Here is a 19,076-nt window from a genome sequence, read left to right as displayed (position 1 = left end):
TCAATGCATGACACTCCACGCCAGGAAGAAGGGGGCGGCTCTGCAGAGGGGGCCTGAGTACGGTGAGCAGGAGAGGAGACAGCCTCTTAGCAATCCTAGTCCCGGGAAGGTTTGAAAGCAGCGGTGCCCCAGTGACGCCGGAAAAGATGGAGCGGTTGCCATGGCGACACGGAGCACACATCGGAAATAAATAAATAAGCCGTGCGGGCTGCAGCAGCCGCGCCCCCGCGGGACTGGAGCGCGGGGGAGGGGGCCCCGCGGGCCCGGGTCCCCGCAGCCCGCGCGTCCCAGCCATTGGCAGAGCCGGAGGGGGGGGGTCACCCCCCCCCGGAGGGGGGCGAATGGTACAGTCCTCCGCCCGCGCCCCGGCCGGGCCCGCAGCTAGCGAAAGGCGAGCCCAACGCAGCCGCTGCTGCCGCGGCGGAGCCGGAGGCGAGCCCGGAGGTGGTCATGGAGGGAGTCAGCAGCCACCGGACCCTGTCCTACAGCCGCTGGAGCTACGACAGGTAGGGCGGCCGCCTGCAGGGTGGGCTCGCGGGGCTCTCTGTGTGGCCCTGCGTGGGCGCCCTCCCCTGCGCCCACCCCGGCGGGAGGAGCAGAGTTCCCGGGGAGCGCGGCCGCCAGCGCTCAGACCCCCGGCTGCACCCGGACCCTCGAGCGTCCGGCTCGTCGGTGCCGGGAGCGGCGGATATGCGAAGCCGGAGCAGAGCGAGGGTGTCCTCACACCTACGGGGCAGAGCCGGCGGAGGAGGGCACCGGGTCCGACGAGCTGCCTCCCCACCTCGCACCCCGCCTCCATCCCAGCCCGGCTGCCCTGCGGTGTCCACCCGCGCCGCAACCGCACGAGGGAGCGTGGAGGGGCCGCGGGGCGGGCGGCGCCGCGCGGTGGGGCGAGGAGGGGCCCTGGGGCGGTGGGTGAGGACTGCCGGCCGGCCGGAGCGCCCCAGCTTGCTGCCGGGGACCTGCGGGTCGCCGCGGGCTGGGCGGAGCGGAAGGGCGGCCCGGGGCGGGCTGTCTCGGGGCGCCCGCAGTGTTGCCAGGCGCCCCGCCCGCCCCGCGGGCACCCGGAGAGGCTGCGGGCGTGGGCGGCCGGGAGTCGCGCTCCCCACGCACCCGTCCTGCCGGGAAGAATCATCCTTCCAGGTGAAATGAGAAAAATGAGGACAACAGAATGAGTCGGTCATCAAGCCGAGACTCATTCTGAAATTTTTGTCCTTTCTACCTATTTTTGGTGTGTTAAATGTCCCCTCTCTTTTAAAAATGAAACCATGACGATAGTAGACAGTAGATTGTTGCTGTTGTTAAAGTTCACAACCCCATGAGGATCTCTGGAGTTACATTTTCTGATCCATGGTCCTAATTGGGGAGGGCTGGAAGAGAAACTTCATTAACTGGGCTGCTCTCTTCTCCCTGAAGTCCTGCTTCCTGTGCTCTCCTTCCCTTCACTGCTAAAAGCCTTCCTGCATCTTTGACACCCCTACCTTCGGAGATTCAGAGAACAGGGTCCCCCTAGGACCCCTTTAACTCGCCCTCCAATTGATTCCATCTTTTTTCCATTTTCACCATTAATTCTTAACTGGCGATCTCTCAGCCTGTAAACCTATTCAAGTTTGTGACGCCTCCCTCAAAGAGGGGTGCAACTGGTCCACCTCTCTGCTTTCATCGCCTTCTTTGGGAGAACATGTCTAAATTGGTTGATTCTGTTTCCTCACCAACCCTGCATTGCACAGTCCTAGCCGTCTGCTCGCTGTCCAGCTCACAACTGCAGCGAACGTGCCCTTTTTAAAAATAGTGTTTCCTATGGAGAGGAACTCTAAAATGATTGGAGTATTCAACTTAAAATAACAAACCCTCTGAGCTTGCCTTCAGAGCCCAAACCACACAGGCATTTGCTTATTCTGCAAACATGTATTGACTGCAAACTGTGTGTGGGGCCCTGGAGATAAGGAGATAACAAGACATAATTCCTTCCTCCAGAGGAGCTCCCAGTCTAGATCCTAGTAGAAAGAAGTGGCAACATATGCCAAGGACCTAATACGTGTATAGGAGGGAATTTTTAAATTGAGACAATTCTATATAGTAACTAGACTTTTTTCCTGTAAAAACAAACAACAGCAAGACACTGGAATCAGACAGCCTGGGTTCAAATCCAGACTCCACCTAGCTCACTTGCAGCAAGTCATTTTCCCTTTCTAGGCTTCAGTTTTTTTCTTCTGTGAAATAGGAAGTAATATAAGAATTAGATGGGAACATAGTAATAAGTGGTATCTATCACTGTTGTATTAATAAATATTGTAAATGTCTCTGAGAACCCTGTCTTCCATAGATGCTTAGTTTGAAAAGCAGTGTTCTCCTTTTTAGACCCCTAAATAAAGACCTTTCCTGGGGTTCTACCCTCAGAACCTTTTTCTTCTCACCCACATCATCTCAACACCTGGGGAGCCATGGGAAGAAAATAGCTTCCCTGGTCCGTATCCAAACTAACTGAATCAGAATCTCCAGATGTGGAACTCAAGAATCCGTGATTCGGATACAGCTGGTTTGGCTTTTACTCTGGAACCATTGGTCTATATCACCTCCATTTTCCAGTTAGTGCTTAGTCTTTAAAACATAAGGATTGAATTATTTTAAAATTGCACAGTCCTCAGTAAACTTTTAAAAACACTACATAAGCTACACATATATGTAGTCCCCATATTAAAAGTGAAATTCTGTGATTGTGCTGTCCCTGTCCCCACCCCTAACCCCTAGAAGCAAACACAGTTAACAGTTAACACTTTCTGACTCTGTTCTTTCACTTCTGCCCCCACCACATCTCTGAACATTTGAACTCTCCTTCACACCCCCCTAGAAGTTGGCCTCTCTCCATTATATAGTGTGTTCTTTTGAATCTGTTCCCCTCTTTGCTTTTCAGGTCATGTATGTATCAGTCATCTATTGCTGTGTAACAAATTACTCTTAAGTTTAATGGCCTAAAATAATAGTTGTTCTAGTTAACTCGAGATTCTGTGTGTCAGCAATCTGGGCTGGGCTCGGTTGGGCAGTGTTTGTGGTCTGGCCTAGGCTTGGCTTCTCTTGGCCGTGCTTACTCACGTGTGTGGTGCCTCAGCTGTGAAAGCTAACACATCTGAAACTTCCCCAAAAAGAGAGAAATCCTTTCTCATCTTCCAGCAGGCTCACTCAGGTTTGTTCACATGCTGGTAGAAGTTTCCCAGTGAGAAAGCAGAAGGTACGAGGTCTCTTGAGGCCTAGGTTTAGGATGTGCACATCACCCTGTGGCACTGTATTGGTCAAAGTGAGTCAAAATGTCAGCGCATGTTCAGGATAGAGGAATAAGCTTCACCTCTTGAAGGGAGGAGCTGCAAAGAATTCATGGCCATTTTTGCAATCTACCACAATATGAGGCCTGCATTTCTTTAATTGCTCACTCCTCTTGGTCCCCACTGTCCCAACGTGAGCACATGCCAAAGCTCCCCTCTCTTCCGTTCTGCTGTGTTCCATTCTATTCTCAGGCTACACCCTGGTCCCAGTTATCACCTCAGTGCTTTTAACACAGAAATCAATATCTTCAACTCCACTCTTTTTGTCGAGCCCTAACCATGCCTCTAAATGCTTGTAAACATCTCCATGTGGGTATTCTGTAGATATTCCACCAACACCCCTAACTGAATGGGTTCAAAGCCAGATCCTTCACTGGTAACTCTGTATTCTCTATCCAGCATCCCTCTAGCCAATGAACTCCTCAAAATTCTGACAGTGATTTTGAACTCTCCAAGTGTAACCATTCTGTCTAATGTATATCACTGATTGTTATGAAGATAAAATGAACTGACTATGAAAGATGAGTGGCATGGAGTGCATATCATCAAGTCCCTGTGTTCTCAAGAGCTTGGCACTTGGTTAACCATCTTGCCTCCATTCAAGCTCTAGTCATTATCCCAAAGATTTCAGGGTTTATGTAAATTACCAACTAGCCGTCTTCACTCACAATTTCTGGACCTTCCCATTCTAGAAACTTCTCTTCAGCTATTCACAGAATACACTCCTACATGTTGGCTCCAGGGATCACCTCACCTCTGATATCATACACACTACTATCCCAATCTCTGGCCTCATGCGTCTCCCTCATATATTCTTCCCACCACATTATCGAGTTATCTAGTGCTTTCATGTCTGCTTTTTCTCCTGCCAGCCTTTTCCTGGCCTCTCTTCTTCCTTTCCTATCATGGACCACCTGGCAGATTATCTGAACCACTCACTACCATCGCTTTCTGTTTCCTTGCATATGCTTGCCACAACTCCAGCCCCCTGTGGGCCAGCGTTAGGATCCCCACCCCCTCTCTTATCGGGGGCATCAGAACACTGCCACAAAAACTGCAGGACCGTGATGATCGTCGCCATTTTCTGGGGCTTCATCTTGAGCCGTGCCATCAACAGTCTTTCCCTTCTCTGGCTTAGCATCACTCCCATCCCCCACAGCAGTTCTTCTGCATCACTCAGGGCCCCTCTTACTTGACCCTTACTCCACACCCCCAGGCCCTAAGCAAATGATATTGCCTCCTGCTCCTTTGAGAACTGTTCACATGGGGCTCAATCTTCTGTAACTTCCTGATTCCACATCACTGCCACGCCACCTCAGTCACACCCTTTGGGGGACTTTTTTGTCATCTCCAAATCTCTTGTTATAAATAATTCCACAGTAGACAACCTTATATACGTAACATTTTTTCCTCATATCTGGTTATTTGATTAGAATGAATTTCTTGAAGGGGGATTGCTAGTTTCAGATTTGGGTGACTGTTGCCAGATTATCCTCTAGAAGGAGTGGATTGATGTGTATTCTCACGCTCAGAGGCTCTAACTGCATTGTTTCATGGTGATCTCTTTGTTTTGAATCTGGCCCCCCAGACTCTGAGACAGTGTATACAACTTGCTTGGAACTTGGATTTTGGAGTCACAGTGACCTGACTTTGAAGCCCAGCTCCCTCAATAATTGGTTGTGTGACTTTAGACAAGCAACTTAACTTCTGCATACAGAAAGATGATAATAATGATACCTGCCTTTGAACGTGGTCCATTCACTCAATATGTATTTTCTGAGCACCTCCTAAATGCCAGGCAACATTATAGATGTTGGAGACAGAGCCGTGAACAAAACAAATTCCCTAGTCCCACAACTCTTACTGTCTAGTGGGGGGAGATAGACCCGGACAAAAACATGTATATAATATGTCAGTGCTAAGTGATTTACCTAATATGCTAAGTGCAAAGAAGAAAAATAGAGCTGAGCAAAAGGAAGAGAATCTCACTACATGGAGGTTGGGGTGGAGGTGAATATGTTGTATTATATTATCTGGTTGGGGAAACTCTTTCTGATAAGGTGATATTTCAGCAAAGACAGGTAAAAAACAAGGGAGTGAATGGGGAAGAATGTTCTATAGAAGGGAACAGCAGGTGTAAAGGTTTTAAGGTATAAGTGTGCCTAGTGTATTTCAGAACAGCAAAGAGGCCAGTGTATCCTTGTTTCCCTTTATAATACTTCCTTCCTCCTCCTCCGCCAAACCCTACCCTCCTCCTATCCTCAGGGAACCACTGATCTGATTTGTTTGCATATCCTAGAATTTTATATAATTGAAATCATTCAGTGTGTATTCTTTTTTTGTTTTTTGGGTTTTTTTTCTTTTGGTCTGGCTTCTTTCATGCATCCATAGTTATTTTGCTATTTCTCCATGTTGTTGCATGACTCGGTCATTCATTTCTTTTTACTGCTGATAGTACTCCATTATATGGAGATACCACAGTCTGTTTAGCCATTCCTCTGTTGGTAGACACTTGGGTGGTTTCCAGTTTTTGGCTATTACAAATATAACTTTTGTGATTGTTTATGTACAAGTCTTTGTATGGGCATATGTTTTTATTTCTTTTGGGTAAATATCTATGAGTGGGACGGCTGGATCACATGGTAGGCACATGTGTTTTCTTGGTAAGTGTGCATTTAACTTTTTTAAAAAACTGCCACTTTTCCAAAGTGGTTGTACCGCTTTACATTCCCATGAGCAGTGTATGAGAGTTCCAATTCCTCCACATCTGTGGGACAACTTCGTATGTTCTGTCTTTTAAATTTTGGCCATTCTAATAGGTATGTAATCATGTGTCATTGTGAGTCTATTTGCATGTCCTCAATGATTAATGATATTGAGCATCATTTCATGTGCTTATTTGCCATCTATGTATCTTTTGGGGGGGAAGTATCTGTTAAAGTCTTTTCCCCAATTGTTACTGGGTTATATGCACCCTTATTATTGAGTTTTGAGAATTCTTTGCTTATTCTGGATCCATGTCCTTTATCGGATATGTGACCTGCAAATATTTTCTACAAGTCTGTGGCTTTCTTTTCAGTCTCATGTATTTTGAAGAGCAGAATTTTACATTTGGTGCAGTCTAATTTAACAGTTTGTTCTTTTATGGATTGTGCTTCTAGTGTCTCATCTAAGAAATCATGGCCTAACTCCAGGTGAAAAAGGTTTTCTCCTAGGGATTTTCTAATTTAGGCTTAATATTTTAGGTCTGTGCTTCAGTTGAATTAACTTTTGTATGTAGAATGAGGTTCACTTAAAAACAAAAGTTGTGGGGTGCCTGGGTGGCTCAGTCGGTTAAGCGTCCGACTTCGGCTCAGGTCATGATCTCGCGGTCTGTGAGTTCGAGCCCCGCGTCGGGCTCTGTGCTGACGGCTCAGAGCCTAGAACCCGTTTCAGATTCTGTGTCACCCTCTCCTGTTCGTGCTCTGTCTCAAAAATAAATAAACATTAAAAAAAATTTTTTTTTAAAGTTTATCTAATTGTTCCAGCACCATTTGTTGAAAGGACTTTGCTTTTTTTGCACCTTTATCAAAACTGGATTGTCGTTGTATTTATTTCTATACTCTCTATTCTGTTCCACTGATCTATTTGCCTTTCTCAATGCCAACACCACACTATCTGGGTGACTATAGCTTTGCAAAGAGTCTTGAAATCAGGTAGCTTAGGATCCTCAACTTTGATGTTGTTGCTGTTCTCCTCCTCCTCCTCCTCCTTCTTTTCAAATCCAGAGACCCACTTATTAACCTAGAATTGTGAAGATCTCTTTGTAGTTATTGCAATGTTGGCGGCCCTGCACAGGGCCCATCCCCAAGCCAGAATCAAGCTACTTGGCAAGTAAAATCCAAAGGTTTCTGGGTGAGTGTGGAGCCAAAACAAGACAAAAGAAATGCCTGGGAGAGGCTGTTTCATCCAAGCACTGGAGAAACCAGGATGGTCTTCTTCAAAGCTGTTTGTCTCTTCTGGGTCCTTGTTAATTTCACATTCCTTTTATAATGAGATTTTCAAGTTCTGCAAAAACCAAAAAAGACAAAAGTCTGCTGGGATTTTGACTGGGATTGTGTTGAATCTATAGATCAATCTGGGGAAAGTTGACTCTTGGTAATGGTGGGCTTTCCAACCTATAAACATAATGTATCTTTGTGTTTATTTAGATCATCTTTCATTTCTCTCAAGCATATTTTGTAGTTTTCTGAGTATAAGTCTTTCACCTCTTTCATAAGATCTATCCTAGAGTATTGCATACTTTTCAATGATATTGTAAATGTAAATGTAAATTTAAATATTTTTAAATTCAGTTTCCAATAATTAATTGTCAATGTATAGCAATACAGTTTGTATCATTGTAGTAATATATATAACATAAAATTGGCCATGTTACTAATTGCTAAGTGTACATTCCGAATGTTGTGTGACCATCACCACTATTTCCAAAACTTTTTCATCACCCAAACAAAAACTTCATACTTATCAAGAAATAACTCTTCATTGACCCCTCTCCCCAGCCCCTGATAACCTGTAATTTCCTTCCCATCTTTATGAAGTTGCCTATTCTAGATATATGCCTATAAGTGGAATCGTACAATATTTTGCCTTTTGCAAAATATTTAGCTATTTCACTTCCTGTGATGTTTTCAAGGTCTATCCATGTTGTAGTGTATATGAGTACGTCATTCCTTTTTGGACTGAATAATATATTACATGCATATACCGCATTTTGTTTCTCCATTACTCTGTTGATGGACACTTGGGTTGGTTTCACCTTTTGGCCATAGTGAAAGTGCTACAGTGAACACTGGCGTACAAGCATCTGTTCCAGTCCCTGTTTTCAATTCTTTTACGTGGATCGTAGGAGTGAGATGGCTGGATCAGATACTAAGTCCACGTTTAGCTTTTTGAGGAACCACCCAACTGTTTTTCACAGCAACTGCACCATTTTATATTCCCAGGAGCAACACATGAGTTTCCCATTTCTCCACATCCTCGCCAACACCTGTTATTTTCTGGTTTTAAACCATCCTAGGGTGTGTGAAATGGTTTCTCACTGTGGTTTTGATTCACATTTCCCTAATGACTATTCATGTGCTTATTGGCCATTTGTGTATCTTCTTTGGATAAATGTCTGTTCAAGTCCTTTGCCCCCATTTTTTTTTAAAATAAACTCTTTATTGAAGTGTATGACCTCATATGAAAAAGCACACAAGTCATAAGTGAAGAATTTGGTGAATTTTCACAAAGTGAATACACTCTTATAATCAGAAACCATCCTATCTCTGCCCTCTAATTCGAGGGTTACCATCATCCTGACTTCTGTTAGGCTGACTTCGAATTGGAGAGGTTAGTTTTGCTGATTTTTAACTTAAGAGTACCAGGTGTACTCTTTTGTGTCTTCCTTCTTTTTAAAAAAATTGTTTTTAATGTTTATTTATTTTTGAGAGAGAGGGTGAGAGAGAGAGAGAGAGAGAGAGAGAGAGAGAGAGAGAGAGTCAGTCGGGGAGGGGCAGAGAGGGAGGCAGACACAGAATCTGAAGCAGGATCCAGGCTCCAAGCTGTCAGCACAGAGCCTGACACAAGGCTCAAACCCATGACTGTGAGATCCTGACCTGAGTCAAAGTCGGACACTAAACTGACTGAGCCACCCAGGTGCCCCTGTGTGTTCCTTCTTGAGTTTAACAGTGGAGTCATCTGTGTTTCTGCATCAAGTTGCAGTTAGTTCATTCTCACTGCTATGTAGAGTTCTGTATGGATTTACCACAATTCACCCGTTCCACTACGATGCATGCTTGAGATGTTTCCCAGCTTTGGTTATTATTAACACTGGACATTTGAGTGCATGTCTTTCTTTTGGTTGGTATTTCTTGGTGGCTTTTTTTTTCAGCTTCATTGAGGTATAATTAACACATAGGAATTTTGTATATATGTAAGCATATACACACATGTACATGTAAATATAGACTCTATAAATATATATATTTAAAGAGTACTACTTGATGTTTTGATACACATATACATTGTGAAATTATGGCCACAATCAAGTTCATGAGCATACCTATTACATCACAGTTACAATTTTCTTTCTTTCTTTCCTTTGTGTGCACGTGCACGTGTGTGTGTGTGTGTGTGTGTGTGTGTGTGTGTGTGTGAGTGATGAGAAAACTTAAGATGTATCCTCATAGCAAATTTCAAGGATACAAATAGTATTGTTAACTATAGTCCCCATGCTGTACCTCTGATCTCCAGAACTCATCTGTCTAAGATAACCAAAACTTTGTACCCTCCGACCAACATCTTCCCATTTTCTCCATCTGCCCAGCCCCTGGAAACCACCATTCTATTCTACTCTTCACTCCTATGACTTTGACTAGTTTAAGATTCCACATAAAGTGATATCGTGCAGTATTTGTCTTTCTGTGTCTGGCATATTTCACTTAGCACAGTGTCCTCCAGGTTCATCCATGTTGTCCTACATAGCAATTTCCTTATTTCTTAAGGCTGAATAATATTTCAGCCATATATATATATATATATATATATATATATATATTTTACATTTTCTTTATCCATTCCTCTGTTGATGGACATTTAAGTTGTTTCCATATCTTGGTGTGAATAATGCTGCAGTGAACATGGAAATATCCCTTTGAGGTCCAGATTTCATTTGCTTTGGAAGTATGCCCTGAAGTGAGATTGCTAGATCATATGGTAGTTCTGTTTTTAGTTTTTAAGAAACCTATGCCATTTTCCATAGTTGTTGTACCAATTTACAGTCCCACCAACAGTGAACAAAGGTTCACTTTCTTGGTAATGCCCTTTAAGCACAAGTTTCTAATTTGGAGGAAGTCCAATTTATCTATTTTTTTCTTTCTTTTTTTTAAATGTTTATTTATTTACTTTTGAGAGAGAGAGCAGGGAAGGGGCAGAAAGAGAGGGAGACAGAGAATCTCAGGCAGGCTCCATGCCATTAGCGCAGAGCCTGACAGATGCAAGGCTTGAACTCACAAACCTTGAGATCACGACCTGAGCTGAAATCAGGAGTCAGACACTTAACCGACTGAGCCACCAGATTCCCCTCTATTTTTTTCTTTTGTTTATACTTTTGATGTAGTATTTACACATTCATTGCCAAATCCAACGATTTACCACTGTTTTCTCCTAAGTGATTTTAAGGTATATATTTAGGTCTTTGATCCATTTTAAATTCATTTTTGCGTGAGATGTGGGTCCAACTCTATTCCTTGGCATGTAGAAATCCAGTATCCAGCTGTCTCATTGCCATTTGTTGAAGAGACTATTGAATGGACTTAACACTCTTGTCAAGATTCAATTGTCCATAGATGTATGGATTTATTTCTGGACGTGCAATTCTACTCTATTGGTCTGTGCATCTATCCTTATACCAGCACCTCACTGTTTGATTAATTGCAGCTTTGTAATAAGTTTTGAATAGGAGAGATGGGCAAGGAAGCAAGACATGACCTGTATTAAACATGTCTAGGGAGGGCTGTGACTCCCAAGAGACTAGGTCGCCAAGATGGCACAGAGGGTGCAGTAGAAAGAGCCCAGGCTTTGTTATTAGTCAGACCTGGTTCAAATCCCAGCCCCACCTCTTATTAGCTGTGTACATGTAGCACAGTATGGGAAATCTTTATTGTTTTGGTTGATTATAAAAATCCTATGTGCCATTTGTAGACATAAAAGAAGCAAAGTCTAAACAGTTTAGAAGTGTGTCAAGTAGCAAGTTACTTAATGTCCTTTAGTCTCAATTCCCCTGTCTGTAAAATGGGGGTGATGATTTTCTTCTAGCGAAGGGTCATGGTGAGACTTGAATGAGATGATGTTTGTATACCCTTTCAGGTAGGCTGTGGATTAGAAACAGACCACACACATACCCACTCTAGGATTAGGTAAAATGAAGTTCCTAATTTAACTGGTCCAGAGCTTATTGGTGACCAGGGACCACACCGGCCAGGAGTCTCCACAGCACATCTTGCTGCGATTTTCTTTTGGCCCCTTGGTTCCCACCCAGGGCGTGCAGTGCTGGCCGACATTCTGTGCACAGGCAGGTTTCTGCCAAGTTGAGAGAGTACCCAAATCCTTATTGTAAAAGTAGCCCTTTGTACTTACGGCTTACTTCATCATTCTGAGAGTACTTGACCCTAACAAAATATATTCTGTTTTCAAAAGGTAGACTCTCTTGCCACTAGAAAAAAATGTCGAGGCTCTCCTGGTTCTTTAGAGCCAGCAGCTTGGTGTCAGCAGAGCCACCGACTTTTGGCCAGGACGAGGCTGAGGTGGAAGGGGAAGCGAGTCAGTGTCTGGACGTTCCCGAACAATGGCTCTGGCTTCTGTCCCCTAACGTTCCAGAAAGTTGTTCCTTCACAGTATTCAAATCACTTGCACAGTGTATGTGTGACCTTGGGAAAGCTATTTAACTGCCATGAGCCTCCATTTCCTCATCACTAAAATGGAAGTAATAGTATTAGAGGAAATAGTACCTACCGTTGTAGGGAGTAAATGACTTGATGTTTGTAAGGCTTGATAAATGTAGAGTGCCCGGGACAGTGCCCGCCACATGGTGAGTGCTATTTCTGTGCTGGCTGCTGTTATTACGAGCCAGCACAGAACGAGATTCCTCTATTAATATTGGCATTTTCCTGTCCAGTTGAATCTGAAAGTTAGGCCATTCCTAGATACAGGGATAAGTGCCATGGCCCAGGCAGGCTCTGCCCCAAGGTGGAGCTGTGTGAGGAGAGTGTAAGGGCAGGTAAGGGAAGGAGGCCGAGGTACCTAGGGAAGCGGTCCAGGGACTGAAGAGGCATGGCTGATGAAGACCAGCTGGGACCAGTTGGGTGAGAGGGGCATAGTTGCAGGACCCCCGGGCTAGGGATGAAAAGCGAAGTCAGATGAGAACTCGGGGGGTGGGGACCTTAGCCAGTGCCTGAAGTGTGGGTGACAAGGTCTAGCTTCCTCAAGGGGGCCAAGCATTTAGCCCCAGTGGAGAATTCACAAGCGGATCAGGACACTGAAACAGCCCCTTCCCTTAGCACTTGGACTCAGGCCACAGCTGTTGAGAGACTACACAGAGGGAACCATAGGGATAAGCCAACTAACTCCAGTCCCTACTGCTGGTGGGTCAGAACCAGCAGAGAGGCTGGGAGAGACAGGGCAGTAGCAGGGAAGATCAGGCTTGGGCACAGCCAGACTGACCACTGTGGTATGTAAGTTCACAAGCAGCTTCTTCTGAGACAAAGTGGTGATGCTTTTACTGTCTGTACACTGAGTTTTGTTTTTGTTTTTTTTTTTTAACATTTATTTATTTTTGAGACAGAGAGAGACAGAGCATGAACGGGGGAGGGGCAGAGAGAGAGGGAGACACAGAATCGGAAGCAGGCTCCAGACTCTGAGCTATCAGCCCAGAGCCTGACGCAGGGCTCGAACTCACAGACCGTGAGATCGTGACCTGAGCTGAAGTCGGACGCTCAACCGACTGAGCCACCCAGGCGCCCCATGTACACTGAGTTTTATGAAGCAGGGAAAGATGTTGGGAAAAGCACTGTGCAGGGAGTTAGGAATCGAGGATCTCATTCTGGCTACTCCATTAATTTCCATTCTGGCTCTGGGCAAGTCACTTGCCTCTCTGGGCCTGTTTCCTCTGAAGTTGAAGAGGCTGGACTGGTTGACTGAGCACTCTTATAGTTCTGGTATTCTGTAAGTACATGACCCAGGGCCTTCTATGTGTTCTGTGATTGGAAAGGCCAAGGTGCAGGGATGTGAATAGGGCAGGCTGGGATTGGAGGTCCTGGCCAAGGCAGTGCCAGCTTCCAGGGTGCAGCGGGGCGGGGGGGGGGGGGGGGGTGCTGGGGTGGACACCAAAGCCAGGTGGTTGGAGGTCCTGCTTTGTTCCAGAACTTTTGGAATATAACTATCCTTTTGGCAGATTTATAGCAGTGTAGGACCAAAATGACTGTACTGGGTAGGACAGTCAAATGAGAGTGGTGGTCTAGGGTCAGTGAAGCAATAGTTCTGGGGGAGGGTGGAATGTGGGGGGTGGTCTGTCTCCCATGCAGTCAGCATGGTTGGGGCTCAGGGTGATAAAGGATAGAGAGAAGAGCAAGTCATGGAGGTGAGACAAAGATTTCTCAAGTCTTTGGGGACTTGTCCACACTGAGGTTTGAAGTCATCAGGCAGTGTGGCTTCCCAGGTAGGATGACAGGATGCTTTTAAACAAAGGTAGAAAGACCCTGGAGCAGTGACATCATTTCTGTGACCAAAGGTGGAGAGAGGGGCACAGTGTGGAGGACAGTTGCTAAGCAGGAGCTCATAGGAACCCACTGATATCTGACTCCTTCGTTCTGAAAAATCCTGAGCCCTGATGATAGACAAATGCCGAGCCTGGCTCTCATCTGGGGCATTCTTACCCAGCATGTGCTTGGGAGAGACGCACACCTTTTTCCTCCATCCCGGGCAGTGTGGGCTGTGCTGCAGTTGGAGAAGTTAGATCTCCTAGCTCAGGTGTGTGTTCCCAATCAGCCTCACTCTGATATTTTGGGCATATGTTTTGGTCTCCTCTAATCTGAAGATTGACAGAGCAAATCCTAGGGTTCTGTGTATGTGTGTGGGTGGGGAGGGTCTGTTGATGAGTGCCAGGCCAGGCTGTGGGGAAGTTAGCAGGCGTTAGGGAATAGCTTGCCTGTGCTGTTGCCAGAGGAGGCAGACTTCTGCACGTGAACAACGCGAGAGAGCTGTGCCGGCTGATTGGAACCTAGCATCGGAATGAAGGGCCCAGAGTTCAGGCCAGGCAGATGAGGGCCTAGCATCTAAGAACCTTTGGAATCAGGCAGGGCCTGCATCAGGGTAAGAGGGACCCAGTATTATCTTCTTACAAGGTCACATTCCTCAGCAAAGATTTAATCCCAACCTGGCTTTGCCTCTGTGCCCTCTCCAGCACTGCAGACCAACTAATCGGGCCAGGAATTCCACAGTGCACCAGGAGGGCACTGTCCTTGCACCTGCCCCTCCCTCCACAGTCTGGTTTGCCCTGGGTGGGAGAGTCTGGGTGGCATTCCCTTCTCCCCATCACCAAATGTCAGAGAGCAGATGCAGTGACGGTTTGGGCTCCTCTGGGAGAGGGCTTCTGCCAGTGTGTTTTTCATGCAGCTGAGCGTGTGCACCAGTAATTGTGTATGTGGGCTGTAAACGTGTTGTGCCGGGGTGTGTATGCACCACTGAGCTTGTGCACCTTTGAGGGAGGTGCACATGTGCCAACAAGAGTGGCTATGTGGATGTGTGTGAGTGGCAGGTATTTGAATGAAAGCAGGTGAACTGGAGAGAAGTGACTGCAAGAGGCGGGAGGGAGAGACTGGCTTGCTCTCTCTGTCTTCTTCCCCTGCACCTTGGAAGTGGGGGTGGGGGGAGGACAGGTACACTGCCCTTCTCCCAGTGCGAGATAGGCGTGGTCAGGGTCATGAGCCTGCCCCACCCTGCCTGGGCAGTTTCTTCAGGGGTGGAGGGCTGCAGAAGCACCTCTGGAGAGTAGGAGGGGCCAGTTAGATCTCGGAGCTGATAGCTGTCTGTGTGACCCTGCATGATGAGCTGTGCGGGCAGAAGACCCTGCCCTACCCTCCTGGATCGCCCCAGAGGAGCTGGGAGCAGGATCCCCGCCTCTGCCACGAGGGGCTCCTGAGGCAATCCGGGGCCGCATCAATGTTGGATGAGCCCACGCCGCCTTCGCAGGGCCTCGATACCATCTTCCTCGGTCTCACTTTTAGTGTAACTGGAGAGCCCAGGGACCAGCCCCAGCCTGCGACCGCGATCTTCTCGTGACGGCGCCACCTGTGGGAGGACTACAGCTGGGGTGGGGAGGCCGGTGCCAGCTGGGGTAGACTGTCCCGGGACGGGGTTGGGGCCTGCTGGCCCGGCCTCTCCGGACAGGGCCGTTGGTTCCAGCCTGGCCTCTCCTAGGCCCCTGGATCCCAGTGCCGGGTTACACCTCCTCCCCCCTCGGGCCACGTCGCCCTCTCCGGGGTGTCATCTGTCTAGTGACCTGTCCTTGGGGCAGTTCAGTCCCATCCCCCCTCCCGGATTTGGGGGTTTCCTGCTCAGGAACGGGCTGGAGGGGCATCAGCTAGACGGACAGAGATCCCCTAGGGGAAAGAAGGGGAGTAGCGGCGACTGGGCAGAGCCTCCCGCTGCAGGTGAGTGTCGGGAGCCCTGAGTGCATGCTGGGAAAGGGAGAGGGCAGGACTGAGGTCTGGGGGTCCTGGCTGGCCATGCTTCTCACAACCTTGACCTCTTCTACTCCAGCCCCCACACCTTACCCCTTGTGACACCACACCCAGCCTGGCCCTGTGAGGCAGCGGTGGTCAAGTGGGCTGGTGGTCCTTAAGCATCTGGCACAAGTGGGCAGTCACTGGGCTGTGGCCTTGGGTGGTTGGGCCTGGGCAGCCATTCTGGTGGGTGGTGAGGTTGAATTAGATTAGCAGCCTGTTTCTGTACATAGTTTAACGGAACACAGGCCTGCCTGTTTGTTTACATACTGTCTTTGGCTGTTTTCGCACTACAACTCAGAGTGGAGTACAGCTCAGTTTGCAAGCCTAGAATATATACCGTCTGGCCCTTTAAGAAAATGTTTGCCCCCCCACCCCTCAGATATTCTCCAGTCCTTGCTTCTTTTCACCCTCTCCCTGAGCTGGTTCTTGCCTGCCTCCCTCTGCATGCCCCACACCGAGGGCTGGCCCAGGCTGAGTGCTCTCCACACCTGGGAACACAGACTTTGGGGACCGCTACCTCACATCTTGTCACTATCACTTTCTCTGGCAAGAAAGGAAAATAACTGGGGGCAGCAGGTATTCCCAAATCCAATAGGATATCTGAGAGCTGAGGGTGGAGCCCCTACAGCATCCTTGCCTGACCCCAGACTGAAAGTGAGCCCCTTCCTAGGTCACAGGAGCAAGGTGGGTTAGCTGATGGTGAGCACAGTTTTCCTGGGACCACTAAGTCTGGCACCTGAGAGGCTGAGCAGACCACTTCTTGGTAGGGGCTTCCTGTTACCTCTCCCTGTGGGCCAGGAGCAGGTGACAGCTGAGGTCCCAGTGGAACGGTGGGGAGACAGTGCTGTGTGAACAGATAATTATAGGGCACCAGAATGCTCTGGAGGGAGCCAGGGAGCTCGGATGCCGGGCCCCTCCCCTGCCTGCTGTCCTGTAGCTTCCAGACCCTGGGGCCCATTGTGCCCTCTTTAAGCCAAGCCTCAAGCCTTTGTGAACAAAACTGAATCCTTTTCCTGAGTTCCTGCACAGCTGAGTTGAGGGGAAGGAGAGGAGCAGAGGGAAACAAACCCCAGGGCCTGAAGACAGCTGCATTTCTGCTGCGCCATCACTAGGTGGCACCCTCGAGGTGCCAGCTCCAGCTGGGGAGGGCTGAGTGTTCTGACACTTGCCCAGTCTAATTACAGCCTGAAAGGCTGTGGTCCTCCACATTCTGAATCGCACCAGGCCTGACCAGCTCTGTCTGTCCACTGAGGCAGCTCATCGATACCTCCAGACTCTGTACTTCAGGTCATTTTTACCTAAGAGTCAGAAGGGATCATTAGGGATAACCTGCAGTCCTAATGATCTGTCATTATCAGCCTACTTATCCTCCTCCCCCACAGGGCTCCCTGGAGGCAGGGATTGTCTTATTCTCATTGTCACAGCAGAGAGGGTGTTTGGTGGTGAGTGATGTGAGCCGGACAGAGTGTTGCCATCACTGCTCCCTGCTGCAGTTCATCTAGTGAATGCTTTTTTAGTATCCAGCAGTCCTATCTGCTGGGAAGCTGGGGGTGTGTCGGGGGGAGGTACCCAGGCACATGTAGACCCTGGGAGGGGAGCTCGTTCAGACACAGGAGTAGCCTTTCCCCTCTGGCCTGGTTCTGCTGGTGCCAGCATTCTAGGGGGCCTCTAGAGAGGAGGAGGTGCCGAGGGACACAGGCTAGGGCTATAGGATGCTGCTTGTTTCTGGGGAGAATGTCCAGGCATACCTGGCCTTGTCTGGCACTGGGAGCAGGCACACGCTCGTCAAGAACAGAGACAGGGGCTGGGAAGGACTCTAGAACCTATGGTGGTCCTGCCCCTCTCGCCTGGCCACAGCTCATGCCATTCAGGAGCCTCCTGGTGTAACAGGGAGCAATTGTGTGGTCGTACGACCTAGGGTCCTGATGGGGATTTGGAGGGCTGCATCTGTTTTGGGGAAGAGAGCCACCCCTTCCCCGAGCAACTGCTTCTGATAGCCAGGGATGATGTCAGCAAGGGACCTCCACCCAGCCCAAGGACAGACGGACAGTGTGAGTGAGGTCTGAGGTCTGGACTTTGCCTAGAGACTATGGGTGATTGTTGAGCGTCCCTCACCCACTGTAGTTCCTAGGAAGAAGGGTGGAAACTGTCCCACTGAGTCAGTGGAGGCCAGGCCAGCCTGTGCTCTTGGGTGTGACCCTGGGAAGGGGCCCCTTGCAGAATCCTCTCCCTGATGGACTGACACTGACATGCAGGTGCCATTTCCCTGCCTGGAACAGGCTCCACAGTAAGACTGGCATCGTTCACTGGGGTAATTACTGGTTTGGGTTCGATTTCCATTCAAAACAGTAATCCCAGCCTGAGCTGGGTGTCAGATCTGAAGGTTGATTATTAGTAACATTTATCAACAGCCTCTCTCAGCTTCAGGCAATTACAGCTAATCTGCCTTTCCTGCTCCCCACCGTGCAGAACTGCCAGCCTCTTCCCTGCCCGCCCCCTCTGTTCCCTCTTCCCGTCTCTTCTCCCCTCCTCTCTCCTAAGCACCCAGACTGAGGAAGGGCAGGAGATGGGAGCCACCTTCTGAGTCACCATCACCCCGATATGTAGGGGCCCGTGTGCACACTGGGAATCTGTGCTGCTCAACAGCAATCTTTGTGTTGCAGAGTCTTGTGAAATCTGAATCTGATTCTGTCAGAACTGAGAGGAATCCCTGCAGTTTGCAGACAGGAACTCATGTGTCCTGGCTCCTTGTCATATGATGTATTTTCAACTGCATGAGGGTCCCTCTTGCCCCCGATTCCATCTGTCCTCCCCTTCAGGCCTGAGACTAGGGTGAGGCAATTGAGGCATTTACCTCAGATACAAAATTTAAGGAACCACCAAAAAGCTCAGTAATTGATGTAACTAATATTTCAATGCAATACTCTTTTACATATTTATTTATTTTTGAGAGAGAGAGAGAGTGTGTGTGTGTGTGTGCATGAGCAGTGCAGGTGCAGAGAGAGTGGGGCAGAGAATCTGAAGCGGGCTCTGTGCTGACTGCAGGGAGCCCGACGCAGGGCTTGAACCCATGAAGCATGAGATCATGACCTGAGCCAAAGTCTGACGCTTAACCGACAGAGCCACCTAGGCACCCCTTCAATGCAATCCTTTTTAAAAATCAGAATCAATGCAAAAACATCCCTAATGAACAAAATCAAAACTTTAATAGAGGATCCAACCCTTGATTGCAGGATTTGGCCTCACTTGCCTTACTCTAATTCCAGTCTCACAGAACCTGTCTTTGTTTAAAATTTCAATGTTTTGCTTATCAAGAGTATTTTTACATTCAAGTTGACTTAAATGTTATCTTGATCACTGAGTTTTGGTACCTCCTTAAATTTGGCTCCTCATTCAACTCCCCCTCACTATTAATTGGGCGCTAACCCCTGCTCCCTCCATTTCAGCTTCT

General features: G+C 47.9%; 1 protein-coding gene across 1 annotated transcript in view; it reads left to right on the top strand.

Annotated features, from left to right (window-relative positions):
- Window positions 1-258: 258 nt before the first annotated feature.
- Window positions 259-19,076, top strand: part of TUB (TUB bipartite transcription factor) — an 85,143-nt gene continuing 66,325 nt past the window's right edge. The window contains exon 1 of the mRNA XM_019456207.2: window positions 259-506. Coding sequence (XP_019311752.1) covers window positions 451-506 — 56 coding nt within the window. The 5' untranslated portion in view covers window positions 259-450. The remainder of the gene's footprint in view (window positions 507-19,076) is intronic.

Source organism: Panthera pardus, unplaced genomic scaffold (genome assembly GCF_024362965.1).
Source record: "Panthera pardus isolate Hobbes unplaced genomic scaffold, ASM2436296v1 HiC_scaffold_12, whole genome shotgun sequence".
Taxonomy (NCBI): Eukaryota; Metazoa; Chordata; class Mammalia; order Carnivora; family Felidae; genus Panthera; species Panthera pardus.
The sequence above is the reverse complement of the archived record's forward strand: the minus strand, read 5'-3'. Positions and strand labels throughout refer to the sequence as shown.